Below are 21,327 nucleotides of genomic sequence, written 5' to 3'. Positions count from 1 at the left end.
CCCACTAGCTCAGGTCACCTGTCTCTGTGGGTTTCCCCATCGTGATCTTAAACCCCTTGTTTATATAAACCCTCCTCCCTCTCTTCAACTGACTCCCAAAGCTCAACCTGGTGCTTGAATGTGGATCTCTGAATCTTCTTCCATCAGTTGCTGGATGGAGGTTCTATGATGACATTTAGAGTAGTCAACCATCTGATTACAGGGGAAGGGCAGTTCAGGCACCCTCTCCACTATTGCTAGGGGTCTTAGCTGGGGTCATCCTTGTGGATTCCTGGAAATTTCCCTAGCACCAGGTTTCTCCCTAGCCCTGTAATGACCTCCTCTATGGAAACATCTCTTTCATCCCTCCCCCAACTGGACCATCCTGGTCACTCATGTTGCCATCTCCCATCCCCTTCCTTTCACTGCTCCCACCCCCAATTTACCCAAAAGATGTCATCTATTTCCCCTTCCCAGGGCGATCCATGTGACCCTCTTAAAGAATGGATTTTGGAGAATGAATAAGTGGCTTCTGTGAGACAGAGGATATTGTAGGCAGAGGGAAATGAACGAAAAAAATACCTGTAGGTGTAGTCCATTTGGCTGAATTTCAAGTATTGTGAAATAAAAGCAGCCCTGGGCAAGAGGACAGACTACAGGAAATTAAAGTCAATAATTTACGCTGAGTTTCTGATAAGAAGTAATAACCTTTGGATCCAATGATAACACAGGTTCTATTTAAATCGATATTTCTACAAGACAAATTCTTACATCCAAGTGGACACATGCATGATTCTTTGCCAACTACTGGGGTGGAGAGTGCAGTTGACTCTTAGGACAGTGGGTGGGGCACAATGGTAGCGTTTTCATTGGCTGCAAGGCCAACCACATCACTTTCCCATACTTAAGCACTGCAGGCTTGCCTTTTGACTCACAGCTGGGCAGGAAAGGAAGCTCATCAGGCTCAGTTCTGCAAGGTGGAGCACAAACATCTGAGAATAAAGCACAAAAGAGAGACTTGATTAAAGAAGCAGCAATGGACCTGATCCCAAACTTCTCCATGGAAACCTGGATACTCCTGGCTACCAGTCTGGTGCTCCTCTACCTGTAAGTAAACTGCCCCTCCTCAGTAATTTGGATTTGGGAATATAAAATGGATAATTCTTTCCTCTCCCTGTTTGGAAAATCCAAAGAGAAAATGAAGGGAAGGCTATTTAAGTGTGGGATGTTACAAAGACCTAAGGTGTTGCTGTTGGTCCTCTAAGGGGATAAATATGCATTCCTCTTCTACTGAACTCCATGTTCTGTGGATAGGATGATAGAATGACCTAGTTAGACTTAGAGTATTCTCTGGTTGAGTCTCAGTTTTTCCCCAGATTAACCAACCAGAGTTTAACAAAAGCAGATTACAAATAACTGTGCATGATGGGAGGCCTCTTCTGCAATGTCTCAGGATTGTGGAGATGGGAAGAGCTTGTGTCATCTTCACCTGAGTCCTCTGCTGCAGGAGGTATATAGTGTGGTCCCATGTGTTCAATAGTGCCACAAGGACATATGCTCAACTATGTTCATAGCAGCATTGTTTGTCATAGTCAGAACCTGGAAACAACCTAAATTCCCTTCGACCAAAGAATGGATAAGAAAAATGTGGTACATTTACACAATGGAGTACTACACTGCAGAAAAAAATAACGACATCTTGAATTTTGCAGGAAAATGGATGGAGCTAAATAACATAATTTTGAGTGAGGTAATCCAGACCCAGAAAAACAATTATCACATGTACTCATTCATAAGTGGTTTTTAAACACAGAGCAAAGAAAATCAGCCCACAAATCACAATCCCTGAGAATTTAGACAACAATGAGGACCATAAGAGAGACATGCATAGATCTAGTCTACATGGGAAGTAGAAAAAGACAAGATCTCCTGAGTAAATTGGGAGCATGGGGACCTTTGGAGAGTGTTGAAGGGTACGAGAGAGGCAGGAAGGGAAGCAGAGAAAAATGTAGAGCTCAGAAAAATCAATAAAAATAACTTTAATAAAGGATAAATGCTCATAGCAATGTGGAGATAGAAATTTCCACAATAGAATAGAAATAGAATCTCAAACATGGTTTTATTCTTTGAAGAAAAGTATTTAAGATATTGTGACAATATCTTTCCCATACAATCATGTTTTACAATTAATTGAAAGGGTTTTATTTCATTCTATCTGATCCTAGAACTTTTATGAGATATGACCAGCAGTCTTCTTTCAGAAGGTTAAAGTGGGGCTGTTGCTGTCAGAATTTGTGACAACTGATTTTATAAAGTGATTTCATTTGTTTCTAAGTGAGAAAAATGCAAGCATAATGCATAAGCAAATACATGGGATAGATTGTGTGTGTGCTTTGAAATAAACTTCCTTTGCTGGTTTCTTCAGTTCAGCAGTTTCTGCTGTGCTTGTCCATCAGGTCATGTGAATTTCTCAGTGTAGGTGGATAAGAAAGAGAATGGGCCAGTGATGACATACTCTATCCAGGTATGGGTTAGGACAGTCATTCTCAACCTGTGGGTCGTGACCCCTTTGGGGTCAAATGACCTTTTCACATGGGTCACATATCAGATATCTTTCATATCAGATATTTACACTAAGAGTCATAATAGTAGCAAAATTACAGATACAAAGTAGCAATGAAATAACCTTATGGTTGGGGGTCACCACAGCATAAAGAACTGGATTAAATGGTCACACATTAAAAAGATTGAAAACCACTGAGTTAGGAGGAAGCATAAAATATTCCTCTCCTCTCAAGGAAAAATTCTCAGACATGCTTGTGAATTTCAGCCCCCACTGAAGATCACTAGAAGGACAGACCCACTGACGTCCACTCAGTCTCCAAAATAACATAAGCAAAAGAAAACATGTGGAAGTATTCTAACTGGATTCTCACATTAACAGTGACATTTAGGTGGATTTGTAAAACAATTCATCTGCTTTTTGTGTTTTGTATTTGTAGGCTTGGGGAGTCTCTCAGAAAATGTGGAGGTAAAAATAAAGACCAAAAGTAATTGTTAACATTGACATTTTTGTCGTTCTTTGTTACCAAGTATGTTATCCCCCACTCCAACCTCAATGTTACAGTTTCTGTGTCTGTAACTGGCAAGCCTGCATAACACACAGTAGTGATCCCTAAACTTGACCTCCCACTTCACAGGTACGGAACCTATACACATGGGACTTTTAAGAACTTGGGGATTTCTGGACCCAAGCCACTGCCTTTTGTGGGAAATGTTTTTGCATACCGAAATGTAAGTATTGCTTGAGCACCCTGCTCGACTCATGGTTGTGAAAACTGTCTTAGTTCCTTCCATTAGGAAGGCCAAATCTTGGGTTAAAATTCTCAGATTTTATTATTATTATCTTTGGAGCCTCTGGTTCATGCAGCTGATTAGCTCAGACCTCTGTCATACCTATTCTCATGTTGAGGACTTGTTCAGATTTGTGAGCCTCAAAAGAAAATTTGCTTTTTTTTTTCCCCAGTACATATTCTACCAAGAGACAGTAATGCCTCTGGAATCTTTTCTAAAATTTACATTTGTTTGTTTGTTCAGTGTGTGTATGTGTGTGTGTCTGTGTGTGTGTGTGTGATGTACACACGAAAGTCAGAGAATCACTGTGAGACTTGATTTTCTTCTACCTCATGGTCCTGGGATCAAACTGAAGCCAATAAGCTTGGGTGGCAAATGCCTTTACCTACTGAGCCACCTTACTGGCCACTTTTGTTTCCATAGCTTAAAACATCACAAGTGAAACTTGGCAAAAGTTTTGCTTCATTTTCTTTTTCAGTTTCAAAAGTGTTCTAGTTGCCTTTCTGTTGCTGAGATTAACCACTCAGAACAAAGGAGGTGGTGAGATGAGTTTGGTTCCTAGAACCCACATGGCACCTAACAACATTGGTAACTCCAATTCCAGGGGATCTGACAACTTCTTCTTGCCTCCTTAGACACAAGGCATGCACACAGTACACATGAGTACATGCAGGTAAAACACCCAAACGCATAAAATGCAAATAAATCTTTAAAACAAAGCATTGTGAACACTGCAAATTAGGGAGAGGTTTCCTTTCATCTTACTGCTTGTGATTCATCATTGACAGATGTCAGGTCAGGAACCTGAGTCAGAAACCATAAGGAACGCTGTTTCCTGACTCTCTTAAGCTTCTGTTAGGTATCTTTCTTATACAGCCCAGAACTACCTGCCCAGGGGACAGTGAGCTGGGTCTCTTATATCAATTAACCACTGAGAGAAGCCCCCACAGACATTGGCTTCACAGCCCAATCTGATCTTGAAGACTCCCTTCCCAAATTGTTGGCTCTGTCCAGTTGATAATTAAAACAAACTAGTACAGGAAATAAGTCACAGAAATGCTTAGTTTGCAGTGCTTCATAGTTGTGGCATTTCTCCATCTTTCTGCGTTCAGTAGGGACTATGTATATGCATTTTTCCCTGCCTGTTTTCTCACTCAGCTACAAGTCTGAGAGTCACCCACTCTCTAAATTAAAAGAGGTCTCACGTTAGTTCCAGTTTCTAATTCCTCTGGTGTTCTAGAGAAAGATTATGAGGTAAAGAAAAGGACTCTAAATATAGAAATACACCATGACACCTGTTCCTGGGACACTCCCTTGTTTTCACTTAGGTTCTGTTTTCTCTTCACCTAAAAAAAGGATATCTCAGGGAGCTTGAGCATTTAGGGATGATGTGGGGAAGCAAACACAATTGTGAGAGACATGGTATTCACTATTATTCACAGACAAGAGTAAGTGGCCAATGTTGGGGGGAAACTCTGAAAGATTACAAGGCCCCCACTTCAAATATCTCCTATATTCTCTCTCCCTCCCACTCATACACCTTGGAATAAGGGCAATCCTCTTATTGTCGGTGATGAATAGTTACCACGACTTAATGAGATTCAAATTATTTAGATATAGACAATCTGAATTAGAGGCAAGAGCAGTCTTCTTAAAATAACAGTCAGGAGCAACAGGATGGCTCAGTTGATAAATGTGTCTTCCACAACTCCTAACTACTTGAGTTTGATCCTTGGAACCCACACAGTGAGAGAGAAGAACTGACTATCAGAAGTGGTTCTCTGTTCTACACGCACACACACAGACACACACACACACACACACACACACCAAATAAATAAATGTAATAATAATAATATGTTTTAATTTTCTTTCTGTTCCCAGGGATTTTGGGAGTTTGACAGACAATGCCATGAAAAATATGGCAAAATATGGGGGTAAGTGTTCTGGAAGACTCCAATGGTTTTACTTGAAATGATCACGTATCTCAGTGCCTAGAAGACAACCATAGCCCACAGCCTCTTGAGTTGAGGGTATGATTATACGGATCTCGGAGGTTTTTCTTACCAGAGGTCCCATGTGTCTCCAGATACCATGTTCACAGACTGAACGCTTCTGATAAAAGTTACATATTTTTACTTTTCTCTCACACTTGATTGCCCAGGGATGGCTCACCTGATTATTTCTGTCCGGTGTCTGGCTATGCAGCTCAATATTCATGTTGTACATCACCCAGACTTTAAAAATGTTCTCCTTTACTTTCTAGTTGTGATTTTTGTAGAGCTATTTTGTGTTTGCCCCTCCCTGCATGAGCGACATTATACTTCATTTCATGAGACTCCTGTGATATGTGGTTCAAATTCCTGACTTGAACTAGGAGCTCATATAATCATGTATTGCACAATTTAGATTATGGATCATGTAACATCTGGGTCAGCATCTGAGTTCTGAGCGTGCCAGAAGCAGAATCCAGCTGGTTGGTTGAATCCTTTCTGCTTTGTCAATGCAGGTTTTATGAAGGCCGACAGCCTGTTTTGGCTATCATGGATCCAGAAATGATCAAATCAGTGCTGATAAAGGAATGTTATTCTGCCTTCACAAATCGCCGGGTAGGCATCCATTTCTTAAATTATTCCAACATCTACTCATGTATTTATGCATTAGTTGGATATTTTGGTCTGTATGTGACTTTGTGTATGTGTATGTGTATGTGTGGATGGGTTTGGGATGTAAGGCATGTGTATAGTAGATGTTTAGTATATGCACACGTGTGTAGATATTCCTGCCTGATACATACAGGAAACCAGAGAAGGGTGACAGGTTCCCTGCTCTTTCACTCTCTCATTCTCTTATAGAGTCTCTCATTGAACTTGGAGTTAAGCTGGCAGCCAGAAGCCCTCAACATTTTTCTGTCTCTGCCCCTCACACAGCTGGGGTTACAGGCATATGTGGTCATGTCTTTTCTTCTTAATGGGAATCTATGTTTATTTTCTTCCTTATTATCGTGTATTTATTTTGAAAAATAATGAATTGTCTTATGTCATTTCTTACCATATATAATGCACTTTATAAATATCTTTCCATTACCATCTTACATCTCCCTTTCCCTCTCCCGCTGGTCTTCTTCCCAAATACACCCCCTTCTATTTCCATGGCATTTAAAAAATCTAATATAGGTATGGCATACAAGAAGAAGCATGGGATATGTGTTTCTGAATCTGGCTTATTTCTCTTAACATGATGGTGTCCAGTTTCATCTAATTTCATTCAAATGATATAGTTTTCTTCTTCCTTATGACTGAACCAAACTCCATTTGTGTGTGTGTCCATTTCTTTATCCATTCACCTGTTGATGGGCACCTGTGACAACTAATCTTGATTGTCAACTGGACATATGCTAAAAAAGGGGAGCAACTTCAATTGAAGAATTTTCTCTGTCTGATAGGCCCATGATCGCGTCTGTGAGGCATTTTTTGATTGTTAACTGATGTAGAAGGGTGCAGTCCACTATGAGTGGTACTATCCCTATACAGAATGACCTTGACTGTATAAGAAAGGTAGCTAAACATGAGCCTTGGATCAAGCCGGTGAGCAGCATGCCTCTGGTGGTTTCTGCTTCAACCTCTTGGCTTGAGTTCCTCTGTTGGTTTCTGCTAAACCTCTTGAGTTCCTTACTTGGCTTCCCTCGGTGATGGATTACAACCTGTAAGATAAAATAAACCTCTACTAGTTGCTTCTGGTCATGGAATTCATTTGTCACAGCAAAAAAAAAAATCAAACTAGAACAGTACCTAAACTGATTCTACACCATGGCTATTCTGAATAGAACCACCAAAAACCATGGATGCTCAGGTATCTCTGTGGAATACTGAGTTCAGTTTCTTTACTTTTATACCCAGCAGTAGTGGAGTGGAGTGTGTGGTAGTTAAATGTTTAGGCTGATGATATTCCTCTATATTGGTTTCTATGGTGGCTGCACAAATTAACACTCCAACCAGTAGTGCACAACAGCTCGTTTCCGGCATATCATCACTACTGTTTGTTTAACAGGAGTCTTTCTGTGAGGGAGGGGGAGAATCTTGTTTGAAAGATGCAAAATATCTATTTTTAATTTTGTGGATTATGCTGTGGTGGCGTGTCTGAAAATTCATTCCATAACCCTCCTTGTTGGTTCCTTGTTTACCTTTACTAAACTTTACAGTTTTAAATCTTAATCTAAGTCTGAGATTTGTTTTGTGTTATGTTTTTTTTATTAATTAATTTATTTAATTATTAAAGATTTCTGCCTCTTCCCCGCCACCACCTCCCATTCCCTCCCCCTCCCCCAATCAAGTCTTCCTTCCTCCTCAGCCCAAAGAGCAAGCAGGTTTCTCTGCCCTGTGGGAGGTCCAAGGACCACCCACCTCCATCCAGGTCTATTAAGGTGAGCATCCAAACTACCTGGGCTCCCACAAAGCCATTACGTGCAATAGGATCAAAAACCCATTGCCATTGTTCTTCAGTTCTCAGTAGTCCTCATTGTCCATTATGTTCAGCGAGACCGGTTTTGTCCCATGTATGAAGTATCAGATTTAAGGCAAAAATTCTTTTTTCCCTTTTTCTTTTGTCTTTCTAGTTTTTCTGACATAAATGAGTCACTTTTGCACCTGGGGGAAAATATCTGGAGTCTGGGAAGATGGATCAATGTATAAAAACTCATGAAAAACAACCTGTGTTCAGTTCTTCATAATCCATACAAAAACTGGACATGGTAACACACACAGATGTATGAGGAAATGGAAGTAGAGACGGAATTTCCAAAAGCTTGTAGGCCAGCTGCCCTGATCTAAGCACCAGGAAAAAGCAGACTCTGTCTCAAACAAGGTGGAAATTTAAATACCAACATCCAAAGGTTGTCTTCTGATCTCTACACACTTCATAGAATGCATATGCCTGCACTCATACAGAAGAAAATATACAGAGAGAGAGACAGAGACAGAGACAGAGAGAGACAGAGAGAGACAGAGAGACACACAGAGAGAGAGATCAAAGGGGACCACATTTTGGTGTGGAATCATATCAGATTAGACTACAAAGAGTCAATTCATTAAACCAATGATTAAATGATTGTATTGAGGACCAAGAAAGAATGAAAATCATTTAGGGCTGGGTCTGCGGATGAACTACTCATTCCCTGTTAAGTACCATAGCCCTGTGTCTGTTCCTCCCATAACAGCACATACTCTTAATTGTTGTAACTGCCTTGTGACTCCACATGAGGCAGAACAATTGGTTCCTTTTCATTTTCAGAATCCTTTCTACCTCTTCTTTCATTGTCTTTTTATGCAAATTCAGAATAAGCTTATTGATGCCGAGCCATGAAAACCCCACTTACCTATGTTATCAGAAATGAATTAAACTTTTTGATAAATTTGAATAAAATCGCTGTTCTTAGAACTTTAAATTGTATGTGTATTGTCTACATGCATGAGTCCATGTGCACATGTGCAGAGGCAAGTACAGAACATTAGGTGTCGAGTTCTAGCATTCTGCTTCATTCTATTGAGATAGAGTCTCCCACTGAACCCGAAGGTCATTGCTTCATCTTGGCTGGATTACCAGTGAGCTCTTGTGATCCACCAGTCTTTGTTCTCAACACTGTAGTTATGGCACATGTAGCCATGCCCAACTTTTTCTAATGTGGGTGCTGGGGATTCAGACATGGGTCTTCATGTTTGAGAAAAAGTTCTCTTAATTGATGAGCCATCTTCTTTGGAAGAGCTATCTGGTCTCAAAATATATGTTTCTTCTTTCCTTCAAATTTTGTTTGGTTCCTTTCACCATCATTTTTACAGCTTCTAGAGTACTATACATTTTTGTTAAATTCAAACCTAAAATATTTCATCTTCTTTTTATTTATTTTAGTGTGATATAAGTATGGGTGTTTTGCCTGCATGTATGTCTATGCAGGATGTTTATGTTGAGTGCCTATGGAGCTAGATGAGATCAACAAAACCCCTGAAACAGTTACAGATTATTATTAGTTGCCATAAGGTTTCTGGAAATTAAATCCTGGTCCTCTAAAAGAGCAGTTAGTACTCTTATCCATTGAGCTATCTCTCTAGCCCTTGGTATTTCATTTCTTTGGAATGATTGTGAAAGTGATTTGTATTTCATGTGGCCTTACCTACTCTCATCTTAGAAGTTCATCTGAATATTTATTTATCTAATATCTTACAAAGGCGTTTGGACTCACATAAAAAAAAGTTGAGCATGGCCACAGGTATAAAAACTTCAGCATTGGAGACAGACAGGTGGATTCCAGGAGCTCCCAGCCAGCCTACACAAAATAGTGAGCTTCAGGTTCTTTGAGGGACCCAATCTCAAGAGAGTACAGAAACATGACAACGCAGGACACTTGATATCATCCTCTTGCCTCTGCACATGCACACATGAACATACACGAACATACATGTGCATACACTGAATGAAAAACACTAAAAACATTGGTTTTTCTCTAAGTTTATTATATGTTGAATTCAATTTTAATACAGTAGGTAAAAACAGGTGAATTTTTTCATTCATCAAATGCAGAATGGGCTCATTTTAAAATACAGAATGACAAAAATATCCACTTTTGTACTCACTGCATGTTTTCATGGGATGTTTTCATGGGCCTAAGATTCAAGAAGATAGTGCCAAGTTTAGCATAAGGTGGGAAGAGAAGTACAATCATCTACACGTAAGAAAATTAGCAAGAAAAATATTTTACTTAGAATTACATTATTTCTTCCAAATAATACCTAAATTCTTTCAAGTACTGTTATTGCTTTCTCAAATCACTTTCATCACCCCTTTACCAAGAAGCTTCTAATATGAATATTTGCAGTTTATTACTGGTCTGTCTTTACAAGGCCATCAGTTGTCATCAGTTCCTTTCTACTTGGCTTACACTGGAAAAATAGGCCAGGTCTTGTCCCGATCTAGTTCCTCTGAAACAGCTATGTGGAACTTCTATAGAAGTAAGGAGCTAAATTATAAAGTCGTAGAGCCACATGTTTTGGCTGAATGACTCCTCAACCCTCCCAGGAGATGGGATCATTTAAGACAAATATTCACTGAACATGTTACATTAACCAACTGTACAATCATAAATATTTTTAAATAAATGACACCTGTATTATTTTTTTACAACTGTAGAATTTTTCAAGCTTATATATGGCAACACCATTTTTGTTTTGGTTTTTAGGTTTTGGGTCCAGTGGGGTTTTTGAAAAAAGCAATCACCTTATCTGAGAATGAAGAATGGAAGAGACTAAGAACATTGCTGTCTCCAACCTTCACCAGTGGAAAGCTCAAGGAGGTAAAGAAGTAGTAAGTTCTTCATTGGAAACATGAAGAGCAGATCCTGGGGGCAGGTGAAATGAAAGATCATAGCTCTTTTCCAATCAGTGTCCTCTGGGTAGAAAATTCCTAAGAATGTCATTTTGTGTTAATGGGACCTCTTGCTTTGTCATTGGGAAAGTTGTGTCCACTGGGAACTGAGCTCTCTAATCTCATTATGGATGGGATTTTGTTTTGTGTGTAGATGTTCCCCATCATTAACCAATTTGCAGATCTGTTAGTGAGAAACGTAAGGCATGAAGTGGAGAATGGGAATCCCATCAACACAAAAGAGTAAGTACTAGCACAGTGGTTGGGGGCTGGGTTGTTGTGTTAGAAGATTTTCTGTTACTGCAACAAAAGTGACCAGAAAGAGAAAGACTTCATTTCAGCTTATAGTTCCGTGGGGTTACTTGTCCATTGTGGCAGGAAGATGTGGTATCAGGAGCTGTAGTCCAGCAGGCCATACTGCATCTAACATTCAAGAAATAGGAAGCCCAGCCTATACAGATTCAAGATCTGGCTGTAGCAACCTACTTACTCTAATGAATCTTCACCTCCTAAAATTGGGAGCTTTCCCAAACAGTACCATAGGCTCAGATCCAAGTGTTCAAACACATGAACCTATGGGGGACATTTCACACTCAAATCACAGTAGTTGTTAGTAGACACTATAACTGCCATCTAGGGTGCTGAAGCTCCTGTTGTTAAGATGCCTCAGGAAACAGACAGGAGTGGGTTGTTGGTGTTACAACTGATTACAACAACTCAGTCTTCTGTTGAGGTTGAGACCAGTGGAAAATGGAGACCTCCTTGTAACAGCCTTATGACTGTAATAGGCCATCTGAGAAAAAGGGCATCTCCCAGGAGAAGGTAGGGTGGCCATAGATGAAAGGATGCCACTTCTTTTTATGGAAGCCATGATTAATCTCTCTAACAAGTGTTAATTTGGAAATTGTAGAAAACAAAAGAGATCATCATTTAAAACACTTCCATTGGTGTAGACTCCATGGAAAATAGACAACAGAGAAAGCATTTAAGTCCTATTAGAATACTGTGTGCACCGGGAAAGTTAAATGTAGAACTTAGATCCATTTATATCTCATCCTGGGCTTATGAAGAATATCAGTGAAGCAGTAAATACTCCCTAGGATAAGCGAGATGGCGCAGTGGGTAAAGGAGCTTGTCACCAAGACAGAGGACCTGAGTTTGATCCCCAGGACCCACACAGAGGAAAGAGAGAACTGACTCCTACAAGTTGTCCTCTGAATGTATGCCATGGTATGAGTGTGCTCACATAAATGCACACACACACATACACAGACACCACACAGGAGCAGGTGCACACGCATGTTTCACCCAGAGTCGATAAATGAAAGTGTAACCAACCCACTATTTCTCTTTTAACCCATTTCCAAAGAGTGAAGTCCCAGTAAAGATGTAAGCATTGCCACTGGATCATTTTCTTGGATAAACTAGAGCCTTTTGAGTTATTCAAGAAACACTGATAAAACATACAGCTCTCCTCATGAATAAGGAACACATAGGTACATAGTGGAGGTTTTCTCTGGTGTCTTTACCAGGAATATTGCTGATTTTCACAACGTACAGCAACACTTCTGCCCTCGGAGCACTGTCAGCTCCCCGGTACTGGGAAAGGCTAATCTGTTAGTACCTGGAGCATGTGCCGTGCTCCAGGGAATTAATAACAGTTGTTATGTGTTGTACTGAAGATGAATTGGCTCTGGGCACAGATACCAGTGATGCACAAATTCCTCACATAGTGTTCTCTTTCTTAGTCCCCTGGGCATTGTCCTATTGGGACTTTGTGCTTCCTAATTCTTTATCACCAACACTTCATTAACACTTGTGCAGTTTGTCTGATTCTAGATGTCTATTTCTATGACTCCATGTTTCCTGATGTCTATTCTATTCTCATATCTATTTCTATGGTAAAATTTCCTGAAAAGAAGGAAAGTTGGGGGGGAAAGAGTTCATAAAATCTCACAGTTCCATGTTTCAGTCAATGTTGTTACAATGAAGTCAAGGCAGGAACTTGAAGCCCCTAGTTATATCCACTGTGAAGAACAAGGAGAAATACATTCACATTTGTGCTCAGTTTACCTTTTCTACCCTTATGCAGTCAGGGACTCAAGCCCAGGGAAAGGCACTGCCCAAAGGGGACTGTCTCTTTCCACATTCACTAATGCAGTCAAAGCAATGCCTCACAGACATCCCCAGATGCCAACTTGAGGCAGACAACTTCATACTGCGAATCTCTTCCCAGATAAATCTAAATCTAGACGGTGTCATGATGGCAACTAAAGCTAACCCCCATCACACCCACATCACAACCCAGTGCAAAAGCAGTGCTAACACCATCTTCTGCTCAACTTCTCACCAGAGAGTGTGATGGAGGCCTAGATCCATCACAGAAGGGGTCCTGGCAGTGTCTGCCATGCCTTGGCTTGTGAATTTACTCCCAAGTTATCCATTATGTATGTTAGAAGGAGTAAGAGAAGGCATGGATGTTAATTTCCATGTGTCTCTCGATTCAGCATCTTTGGGGCCTACAGCATGGATGTAATCACCGGCACATCATTCGGAGTAAACGTTGATTCCCTCAACAACCCACAACATCCCTTTGTACAGAAAGTGAAAAAGCTCTTAAAAATTAATTTCTTGGATCCATTCTTCCTCTCAGTGAGTACGTAAACTACCATTTCATTATTTCTGTTTTTTCCCATGTTTATTGTTTGATGGTTTCATACATTTTATAATGGGTTTCAGTCATTTTCATTCCCCTGATCCTCTCTCCCATCCTCTCTCTCTACTACTGATTTTGTGAACTTTATCTCACATGCCTTGCACATGGCCCATTTAAGTAGGCTGATTGATGAAGATATTCACAGTCATCACTATGGTCAGCTATGGAATACTTTTGGCAACTCAGAAACACTGCATGTTTAGCTGTTGGCTCCCTGCCTTCTTCTGGTGTAAGAGACATTTCTTGCAAATGGAATTGTATAATTTACCATCTTTTGTTTCTGGTTTTCTATGTTTTCAAAAGCTCCTGTATCTTTTTTTGTTGGTGTTGTGGAATTTTTTTTTATTTAAAAATTTCTGCCTCCTCCCTGCCTCCCTATTCCCTTCCCCTCCCCCCACTCCCCACATTCCACTCCCCTCCCCCTCCCTCTCCAGTCCAAAGAGCAGTCAGGGTTCCCTGCCCTGTGGGCAATCCAAGGTCCTCCCCCCTCCATCCAGGTCTAGGAGGGTGAGCATCCAAACAGGCTAGGCTCCCACAAAGCCAGTACATGCAGTAGGGTCAAAACCCAGTGCCATTGTCCTTGGCTTCTCAGCAGCCCTCATTGTCCACCATGTTCAGAGAGTCTGGTTTTATCCCATGCTTTTTCAGTCCTAGTCCAGCAGGCCTTGGTGAGCTCCCATTAGATCAGCCCAACCTTCTCAGTGGGTGGGTGCCCCCCTCGCGGTCTTGACTTCCTTGCTCATGTTCTCCCTCCTTCTGCTCCTCATTTGGACCTTGGAAGCTCAGTCCAGTGCTCCAATGTGGGTCTCTGTCTCTATCTCCATCCATCGCCAGATGAAGCCATAAATAAAGGACATTGAGCCTATAATTCACGATCCTAGAGAAGCTAAATAAGAAGGTGAACCTAAAGAAAAACATATAGTTATCCTCCTGTATATTGGAAGTAGGCAAGATTGCTGGGCAAAAATTAGGAGCTGGGGGTGGGGTGGGATGGGGGAAAGGGGAGATGGGGAGAGAAAAGTGAGAAGGGGAGGATGGGGAGAGCTTGGGGAAATGGGATGGTTGGGATAAAGGAAGAATAAATATGGGAGCAGGGAAGTATATATCTTAATTATGGGAGCCATTTTAGGGTTGGCAAGAGCCTTGACTCGAGAGGTGTTCTCAGGGGTCCAGAGAGATGTCCCCAACTAGGTCCTTGGGCAGCTGAGGAGAGAGAGCCTGAAATGGCCCGATCCTATAGCCAAAAGCTCCTGTATATTGAAGGATGTTTCAGTATGTCCTTTCTTTTCGAGGTTGAATTTATTATTGATGGATATTTGGAATTTTTCAAACTTATGGCTGTTATTAATGGTGTTGCTCTGAATATTCTTATTCAAGTTTGAACAATAATTTTCATTTCTTTTGGACATATACTCAAATGGAAGTGATGAGTTTTATATTAATGTTTAATGTAATATATGTACTTAAACTGGAGAGATGGTTCAGAGGTTAAGAGTACTTGCTGGTCTTCCAGAGCACCCAAAATAGTCCCCGGAATTCATGTCAAGGGAATCACAATCATCTCTAATTCATGCAAGAGCACCTTCACTCAGATACACAAACCCGCATACAGGCACACACACACACACACACACACACACACACTTACATGTAATTAAAAATAATAAAATAATAACAATAACAAAATGATAAATTATGCTAAGTGTTTTGGGCAGTGGTGGTGCAAACCTTTAATCCTACACTTGAGAGATAGACACAGATGGATCACTGTTAGTTAGAAACCAGTCTGGTCTACAAAGTGAGTTCCAGGACAGCCAAGGCTACACAGAGAAATGCTGTCTCAAAATAAATATTAGACAGACAGACAGACAGACAGACAAAGATAGATAGATATTGAAAAATATAATGTAATCATATAATTCTGGAAGTTCCTTTAAATACTTTTAAATATTGGCTTATCTAAAAAACGTTTTATATCTATAAACCTGTTTTGCTCATTTTCATTTGTATTGACATGGCTCTATTACACAGCAGATCGTCTGCTGTGTTAGTTTGATGTCAATTTGATCATGGGATTAAGGGCACTGTGACCCTATAGAGAATTCTGAAGATGTTTCACTTCTCCTCTGTGTTTTGGAAGTGTTTGGGGGAAATTGGCATTGGATCTTCTGTAAATTGGAAGAATTCACCACTGAAATATTCTGGTCTTAGGTTTTCCATGTGAAGGGCCTTCTATTATTAATTCTTTCTCATATTGTCACAGGTCTATTACACATGTTATGCATCTATTTTTAGTCAATTTCTATAGTTTGTGTATTTTTTTTTACTTATTTGTTTATTTTTATTCTTTTTTAATTAAAATTTCCACCTGCTCCCCATTTCCCATTTCCCTCCCCTCCTCCCAAATATTGCCCTCCCCCCACTTCCCTCCCCCTATCCCCACTCCTCTTCTCCTCCCCCCACTCCATTCCCCCTCCCTCTCGATACTGAAGAGCAGTCCAAATTCCCTGACCTGCGGGAAGACCAAGGTCCTTCTATCTACGTCCAGAAAGGTGAGCGTCCAAACAGGCTAAGCTCCCACAAAGCCAGTTCATGTATTAGGATCGAAACCTAGTGCCATTGTCCTTGGCTTCTCATCAGTCTTCATTGACCGCCATGCTCAGAGAGTCCGGAATCAACTCATGCTTATTCAGTCCCAGACCAGCTGGCCTTGGTGGGCTCCCAATAAATCAGTTCCACTGTCACAGTGGGTGGGTGCATCCCTCGTGGTCCTGATTTTTTGCTCATCTTCTCCCTCCTTCTGCTCCTCATTTGGACCTTAAGAGCTCAGACCGTTGCTCCAAATTGAGACTCTGTCTCTACCTCGATCCATCGCCAGATGAAGGTTCTAAGGTGATATGCAAGATATTCATCAGTATAGGATAGGGTCATTTCAGGTTCCCTCTCCTTAGTTGCCCAAGGTACCAGCTGGGGACATATTCCTGGACACCTGCGAACCCCTCAAGAGTCAAGTCTCTTGCCAACCCTAAGATGGCTCCCTTAGATAGGATATATACTTCGCTGCTCCCGTATCCATCCTTCCTATATCCCAACCATCCCAATCCTCCGAGCTCCTCCCATCCTCCCCTTCTCATATTTCTCATCCCATTTCCCCTTTGCCCCATGCCACCTCACCCGCAAGTTCCCAGTTTTTGCCCTGCAATCTTGTCTACTTCCCCCTCTCCATGCGGATGACTATATGATTTTCTTTGGGTTCACTTTCTTATTTAGCTTCTATAGGATCACACATTATATGCTTAATGTCTTTTATTTTATGGCTAGAAACCGATTATGAGTGAGTACATCCCATGTTCCTCTTTTTGAGTCTGGGATACCTCACTCAGGATAGTGTTTTCTATTTCCATCCATTTGCACGCAAAATTCGAGAAGTCATTGTTTTTTACTGCTGAGTAGTACTCTAATATGTATATATTCCACACTTTCTTCATCCATTCCTCCATTGAAGGGCATCTAGGTTGTTTCCAGGTTTTGGCTATTACAAACAATGCTGCTATGAACATAGTTGAACAGATACTTTTGTCATGTGATGTGGCATCTCTTGGGTATATTCCCAATAGAGGTATTACTGGATCTTGGGGTAGGTTGATCCCAAATTTCCTGAGAAATCGCCACACTGATTTCCAAAGTGGTTGCACAAGTTTGCATTCCCACCAGCAATGAATGAGTGTGCCTCTTTCTCCACAACCTCTCCAGCAAAGGCTATCATTGGTGTTCTTGATTTTAGCCATTCTGACAGGTGTAAGATGGTATCTCAAAGTTGTTTTAATTTGCATTTCCCTTATTGCTAAGGAGGTTGAGCATGACCTTAGGTGTCTTTTGGCCATTTGAATTTCTTCTGTTGAGAATTCTCTGTTCAGATCAGTGCCCCATTTTTTTATTGGGTTCATTAGCATTTTAAAGTTTAGTTTCTTGAGTTCTTTATATATTTTGGTGATCAGACCTTTGTCTGTTGCAGGGTTGGTGAAGATCCTCTCCCAGTCAGTGGGTTGCCTTTTTGTCTTAGTGACAGTGTCCTTTGCTTTACAGAAGCTACTCAGTTTCAGGAGGTCCCATTTATTCAATGTTGCCCTTAATGTCTGTGCTGCTGGGGATAAACGTAGGAAGTGATCTCCTGTACCCATATGTTGTAGAGTACTTCCAACTTTTTCTTCTATCAGGTTCAGTGTGTTCAGACTAATATTGAGGTCTTTAATCCATTTGGACTTGAGTTTTGTGCATGGTGATAGATATGGATCTATTTCCATTCTTCTACACGTTGACAACCAGTTCTGCCAGCACCATTTGTTGAAGATGCTCTCTTTTTTCCATTGAATACTTTTAGCTCCTTTATCAAAAATTAGGTGTTCATAAGTTTGTGGGTTAAAATCAGGGTCTTCTACTCGGTTCCATTGGTCGACTTCTCTGTTTTTATGCCAATACCAAACTGTTTTCAATACTGAGGCTCTGTAATAGAGTTTGAGGTCAGGGATGGTAATGCCTCCAGACGATCCTTTATTATATAAGATTGTTTTGGCTATCCTGGGTTTTTTGTTTCTCCATATAAAGTTGATTATTGTCCTCTCAAGATCTGTGAAGAATTTTGATGGGATTTTGATGGGGATTGCATTGAATCTATAAATTGCCCTTGGTAGAATTGCCATTTTTACTATGTTGATCCTCCCTATCCAAGAGCAAGGGAGATCCTTCCATTTTCTGGTATCCTCCTCAATTTCTTTCTTCATTGACTTAAAGTTCTTGTCAAATAGATCCTTTACTTCCTTGGTTAGGGTTACCCCAAGATATTTTATGCTATTTGTGGCTATCGTGAAGGGTGATGCTTCTCTGATTTCCATCTCTGCTTCCTTATCCTTTGTGTATAGGAGGGCAACTGATTTTTTGGAATTGATCTTGTATCCTGCAACGCTACTAAAGGTGTTTATCAGCTGAAGGAGTTCTTTGCTGGAGTTTTTGGGGTCGCTTATGTACACTATCATATCGTCTGCAAATAATGAAAGTTTAACTTCTTCCTTTCCGATTTGAATCCCTTTGATCCCCTTATGTTGTCTTATTGCTATTGCTAGAATTTCAAGCACTATATTAAAGAGGTATGGAGAGAGTGGACAACCTTGTCGTGTTCCTGATTTTAGTGGAATAGCTTTGAGTTTCTCTCCATTTAATTTGATGTTAGCTGACGGCTTGCTATAAATAGCTTTTATTATAGTTAGGAACGACCCTTGTATTCCTAATCTCTCTAAGACCTTTATCATAAAGGGATGTTGAATTTTGTCAAATGCTTTTTCAGCATCTAATGAAATGATCATATGGTTTTTGTCTTTCAGTTTATTTATATGATGGATTACATTGATAGATTTTCGTATGTTGAACAGCCCTGCATCTCTGGGATGAAGCCTACTTGATCATAATGGATAATTTTTCTGATGTGTTCTTGGATTCGGTTTGCCAGTATTTTATTGAGTATTTTTGCGTCGATGTTCATGAGTGAGATTGGCCTGTAGTTCTCTTTCTTGGTTGTGTCTTTGTGTGGTTTTGGTATCAGAGTAACTTCAGCTTCATAAAAGGAATTTGGCAATGACTTCTCTGTTTCAATATTGTGAAATACATTAAGGAGTATAGGTATTAGGTCTTCTTGGAAGTTCTGGTAGAATTCTGCATTGAAGCCATCTGGACCTGGGCTTTTTTTGGTGGGGAGGTTTTTTATAACAACTTCTAATTCTTCGCGACTAACAGGTCTATTTAGATTGTTCACCTGGTCCTGGTTTAACTTTGGTATATGGTACTTATCTAAAAAAGTGTCCATTTCTATAACATTTTCCAATTTTGTGGCATACAGATTTTTGTAGTAAGATCTAATGATTCTCTGAATTTCCTCTGAGTCTGTGGTTATGTCTCCCTTTTCGTTTCTGATTTTGTTAATTTGCGTATTCTCTCTCCGCCGTTTGATTAGTTTGGATAGGGGTTTATCAATCTTATTGATTTTCTCCATGAACCAGCTTTTTGTTTCATTGATTCTTTGGATTGTTTTCTGTGTTTCTATTTTGTTGATTTCAGCCCTCAATTTGATTATTTCCAGTCTTCTACTTCTCCTAGGTGAGTCTGCTTCTTTTTTTTTCTAAAGCTTTCAGGTGGGCTATTAAGTCTCCAATGTGTGCTTTCTCCGTTTTCTTTAAGTGGGCACTTAATGCTATGAATTTTCCTCTTAGCACTGCTTTCATAGTGTCCCATAGGTTTGAGGATGTTGAGTCTTCGTTTTCATTGAATTCAAGAAAGACTTTAATTTCTTTCTTTATTTCTTCCTTGATCCAGGTGAGGTTCAGTAGTTGACTGTCCAGTTTCCATGAGTTCATAGGCTTTCTGGGGATAGCATTGTTGTTGAATTCTAACTTTAATCCATGGTGATCTGATAAGACACAGGTGGTTACTGATATTTTTTTGTAACTGTGTAAGTTTGCTTTGTTACCGAGTATGTGGTCTATTTTCGAGAAGGTTCCATGAGCTGCAGAGAAGAAGGTATATTCTTTCCTATTTGGGTGGAATGTTCTATAGATGTCTGTTAAGTCCATTTGATTCATTACCTCCCTTAATCCTCTTATTTCTCTGTTAGGTTTCTGTTTGATTGACCTGTCCATTGGTGAGAGAGGAGTGTTGAAATCTCCTACTATTAGTGTGTGTGGTTTGATGACTGCCTTGAGTTTTAGTAATGTTTCTTTTACATAAGTGGGTGCTTTTATATTAGGGGCATATATATTCAGGATTGAGATTTCATCCTGGTGAATTGTTCCTGTTATGAGTAAAAAATGTCCATCTCCATCTCTTTTGATTGATTTTAGTTTGAAGTCAACTTTCTTAGAAATTAGTATGGCCACACCTGCTTGTTTCTTAGGTCCGTTTGCTTGATAAACCTTTTCCCAGCCCTTTACTCTGAGTAGATGTCTGTCTTTGTGGTTGAGGTGTGTTTCTTGTAAGCAGCAGAATGTTGGATCCTGTTTTCGTATCCAATCTCTTGATATTAAGTGATATTAATGACCAGTGGTTGTTAACTCCGGTCATTTTTCCTTTCTTTCTTTCTTTCTTTCTTTCTTTCTTTTCTTTGGTAGTAGAGTTTGTGTGTTTCCCTTCTTCAAGTTGTGCTGGTGAAGGGTCTTTAGATGTCTGAGTTATTGTGGGCATTGTTGGACTCCTTGGTTTGTGATTTTCCTTCAATTACTTTCTGAAGGGCTGGATTTGTGGCTACGTATTGTTTAAATTTGTTTTTATCCTGGAAAACTTTGTTTTCTCCATTTATAGTGAACGAAAGCTTGGCTGGGTATAGTAGTCTGGGCTTGCATCCATGGTCTCGTAGTTTCTGCAGTATATCTATCCAGGACCTTCTGGCTTTCATGGTTTCCATAGAGAAATCAGGTGTAAGTCTGATAGGTTTACCTTTATAGGTAACTTGACCTTTTTCCTTTGCAGCTCTTAATATTCTTTCTTTATTCTGTATGTTTTGTGTTTTGATTATTATATGACGAGGAGATGTTTTTTTTTGATCCAGTCGATTTGGTGTTCTGTATGCTTCTTGGACCTTCAAAGGAATATCTTTCTTAAGGTTGGGAAAGTTTTCTTCTATAATTTTATTAAATATATTTTCTGGACCATTGAGCTGTACTTCTTCTCCTTCTTCTATCCCTATTATTCTTAGGTTTGGTCTTTTTATTGTGTCCCAGATTTCCTGAATGTTTTGTGATGAGAATTTGTTGGTTATGCTGTTTTCTTTGATGAGAGTGTTTATTTTCTCTATGGTATCTTCAGTGTCTGAGATTCTTTCT

At 40.1% G+C, this 21,327-nt stretch overlaps 1 protein-coding gene across 1 annotated transcript in view; it reads left to right on the top strand.

Moving 5' to 3' along the window:
- The first annotated feature begins 922 nt into the window (after positions 1 to 922).
- LOC130870758 (cytochrome P450 3A13-like) overlaps positions 923 to 21,327 on the top strand; it is a 33,435-nt gene continuing 13,030 nt past the window's right edge. Inside the window, exons 1-7 of the mRNA XM_057763538.1 lie at positions 923 to 1,086; positions 3,180 to 3,273; positions 5,218 to 5,270; positions 5,843 to 5,942; positions 10,562 to 10,675; positions 10,901 to 10,989; positions 13,254 to 13,402. Coding sequence (XP_057619521.1) covers positions 1,016 to 1,086; positions 3,180 to 3,273; positions 5,218 to 5,270; positions 5,843 to 5,942; positions 10,562 to 10,675; positions 10,901 to 10,989; positions 13,254 to 13,402 — 670 coding nt within the window. The 5' untranslated portion in view covers positions 923 to 1,015. The remainder of the gene's footprint in view (positions 1,087 to 3,179; positions 3,274 to 5,217; positions 5,271 to 5,842; positions 5,943 to 10,561; positions 10,676 to 10,900; positions 10,990 to 13,253; positions 13,403 to 21,327) is intronic.

The sequence above is a fragment of the Chionomys nivalis genome, chromosome 3 (assembly GCF_950005125.1).
Source record: "Chionomys nivalis chromosome 3, mChiNiv1.1, whole genome shotgun sequence".
Taxonomy (NCBI): Eukaryota; Metazoa; Chordata; class Mammalia; order Rodentia; family Cricetidae; genus Chionomys; species Chionomys nivalis.
Note: the sequence above shows the minus strand (reverse complement) of the source record. Positions and strands in the feature narration are given on the sequence as shown.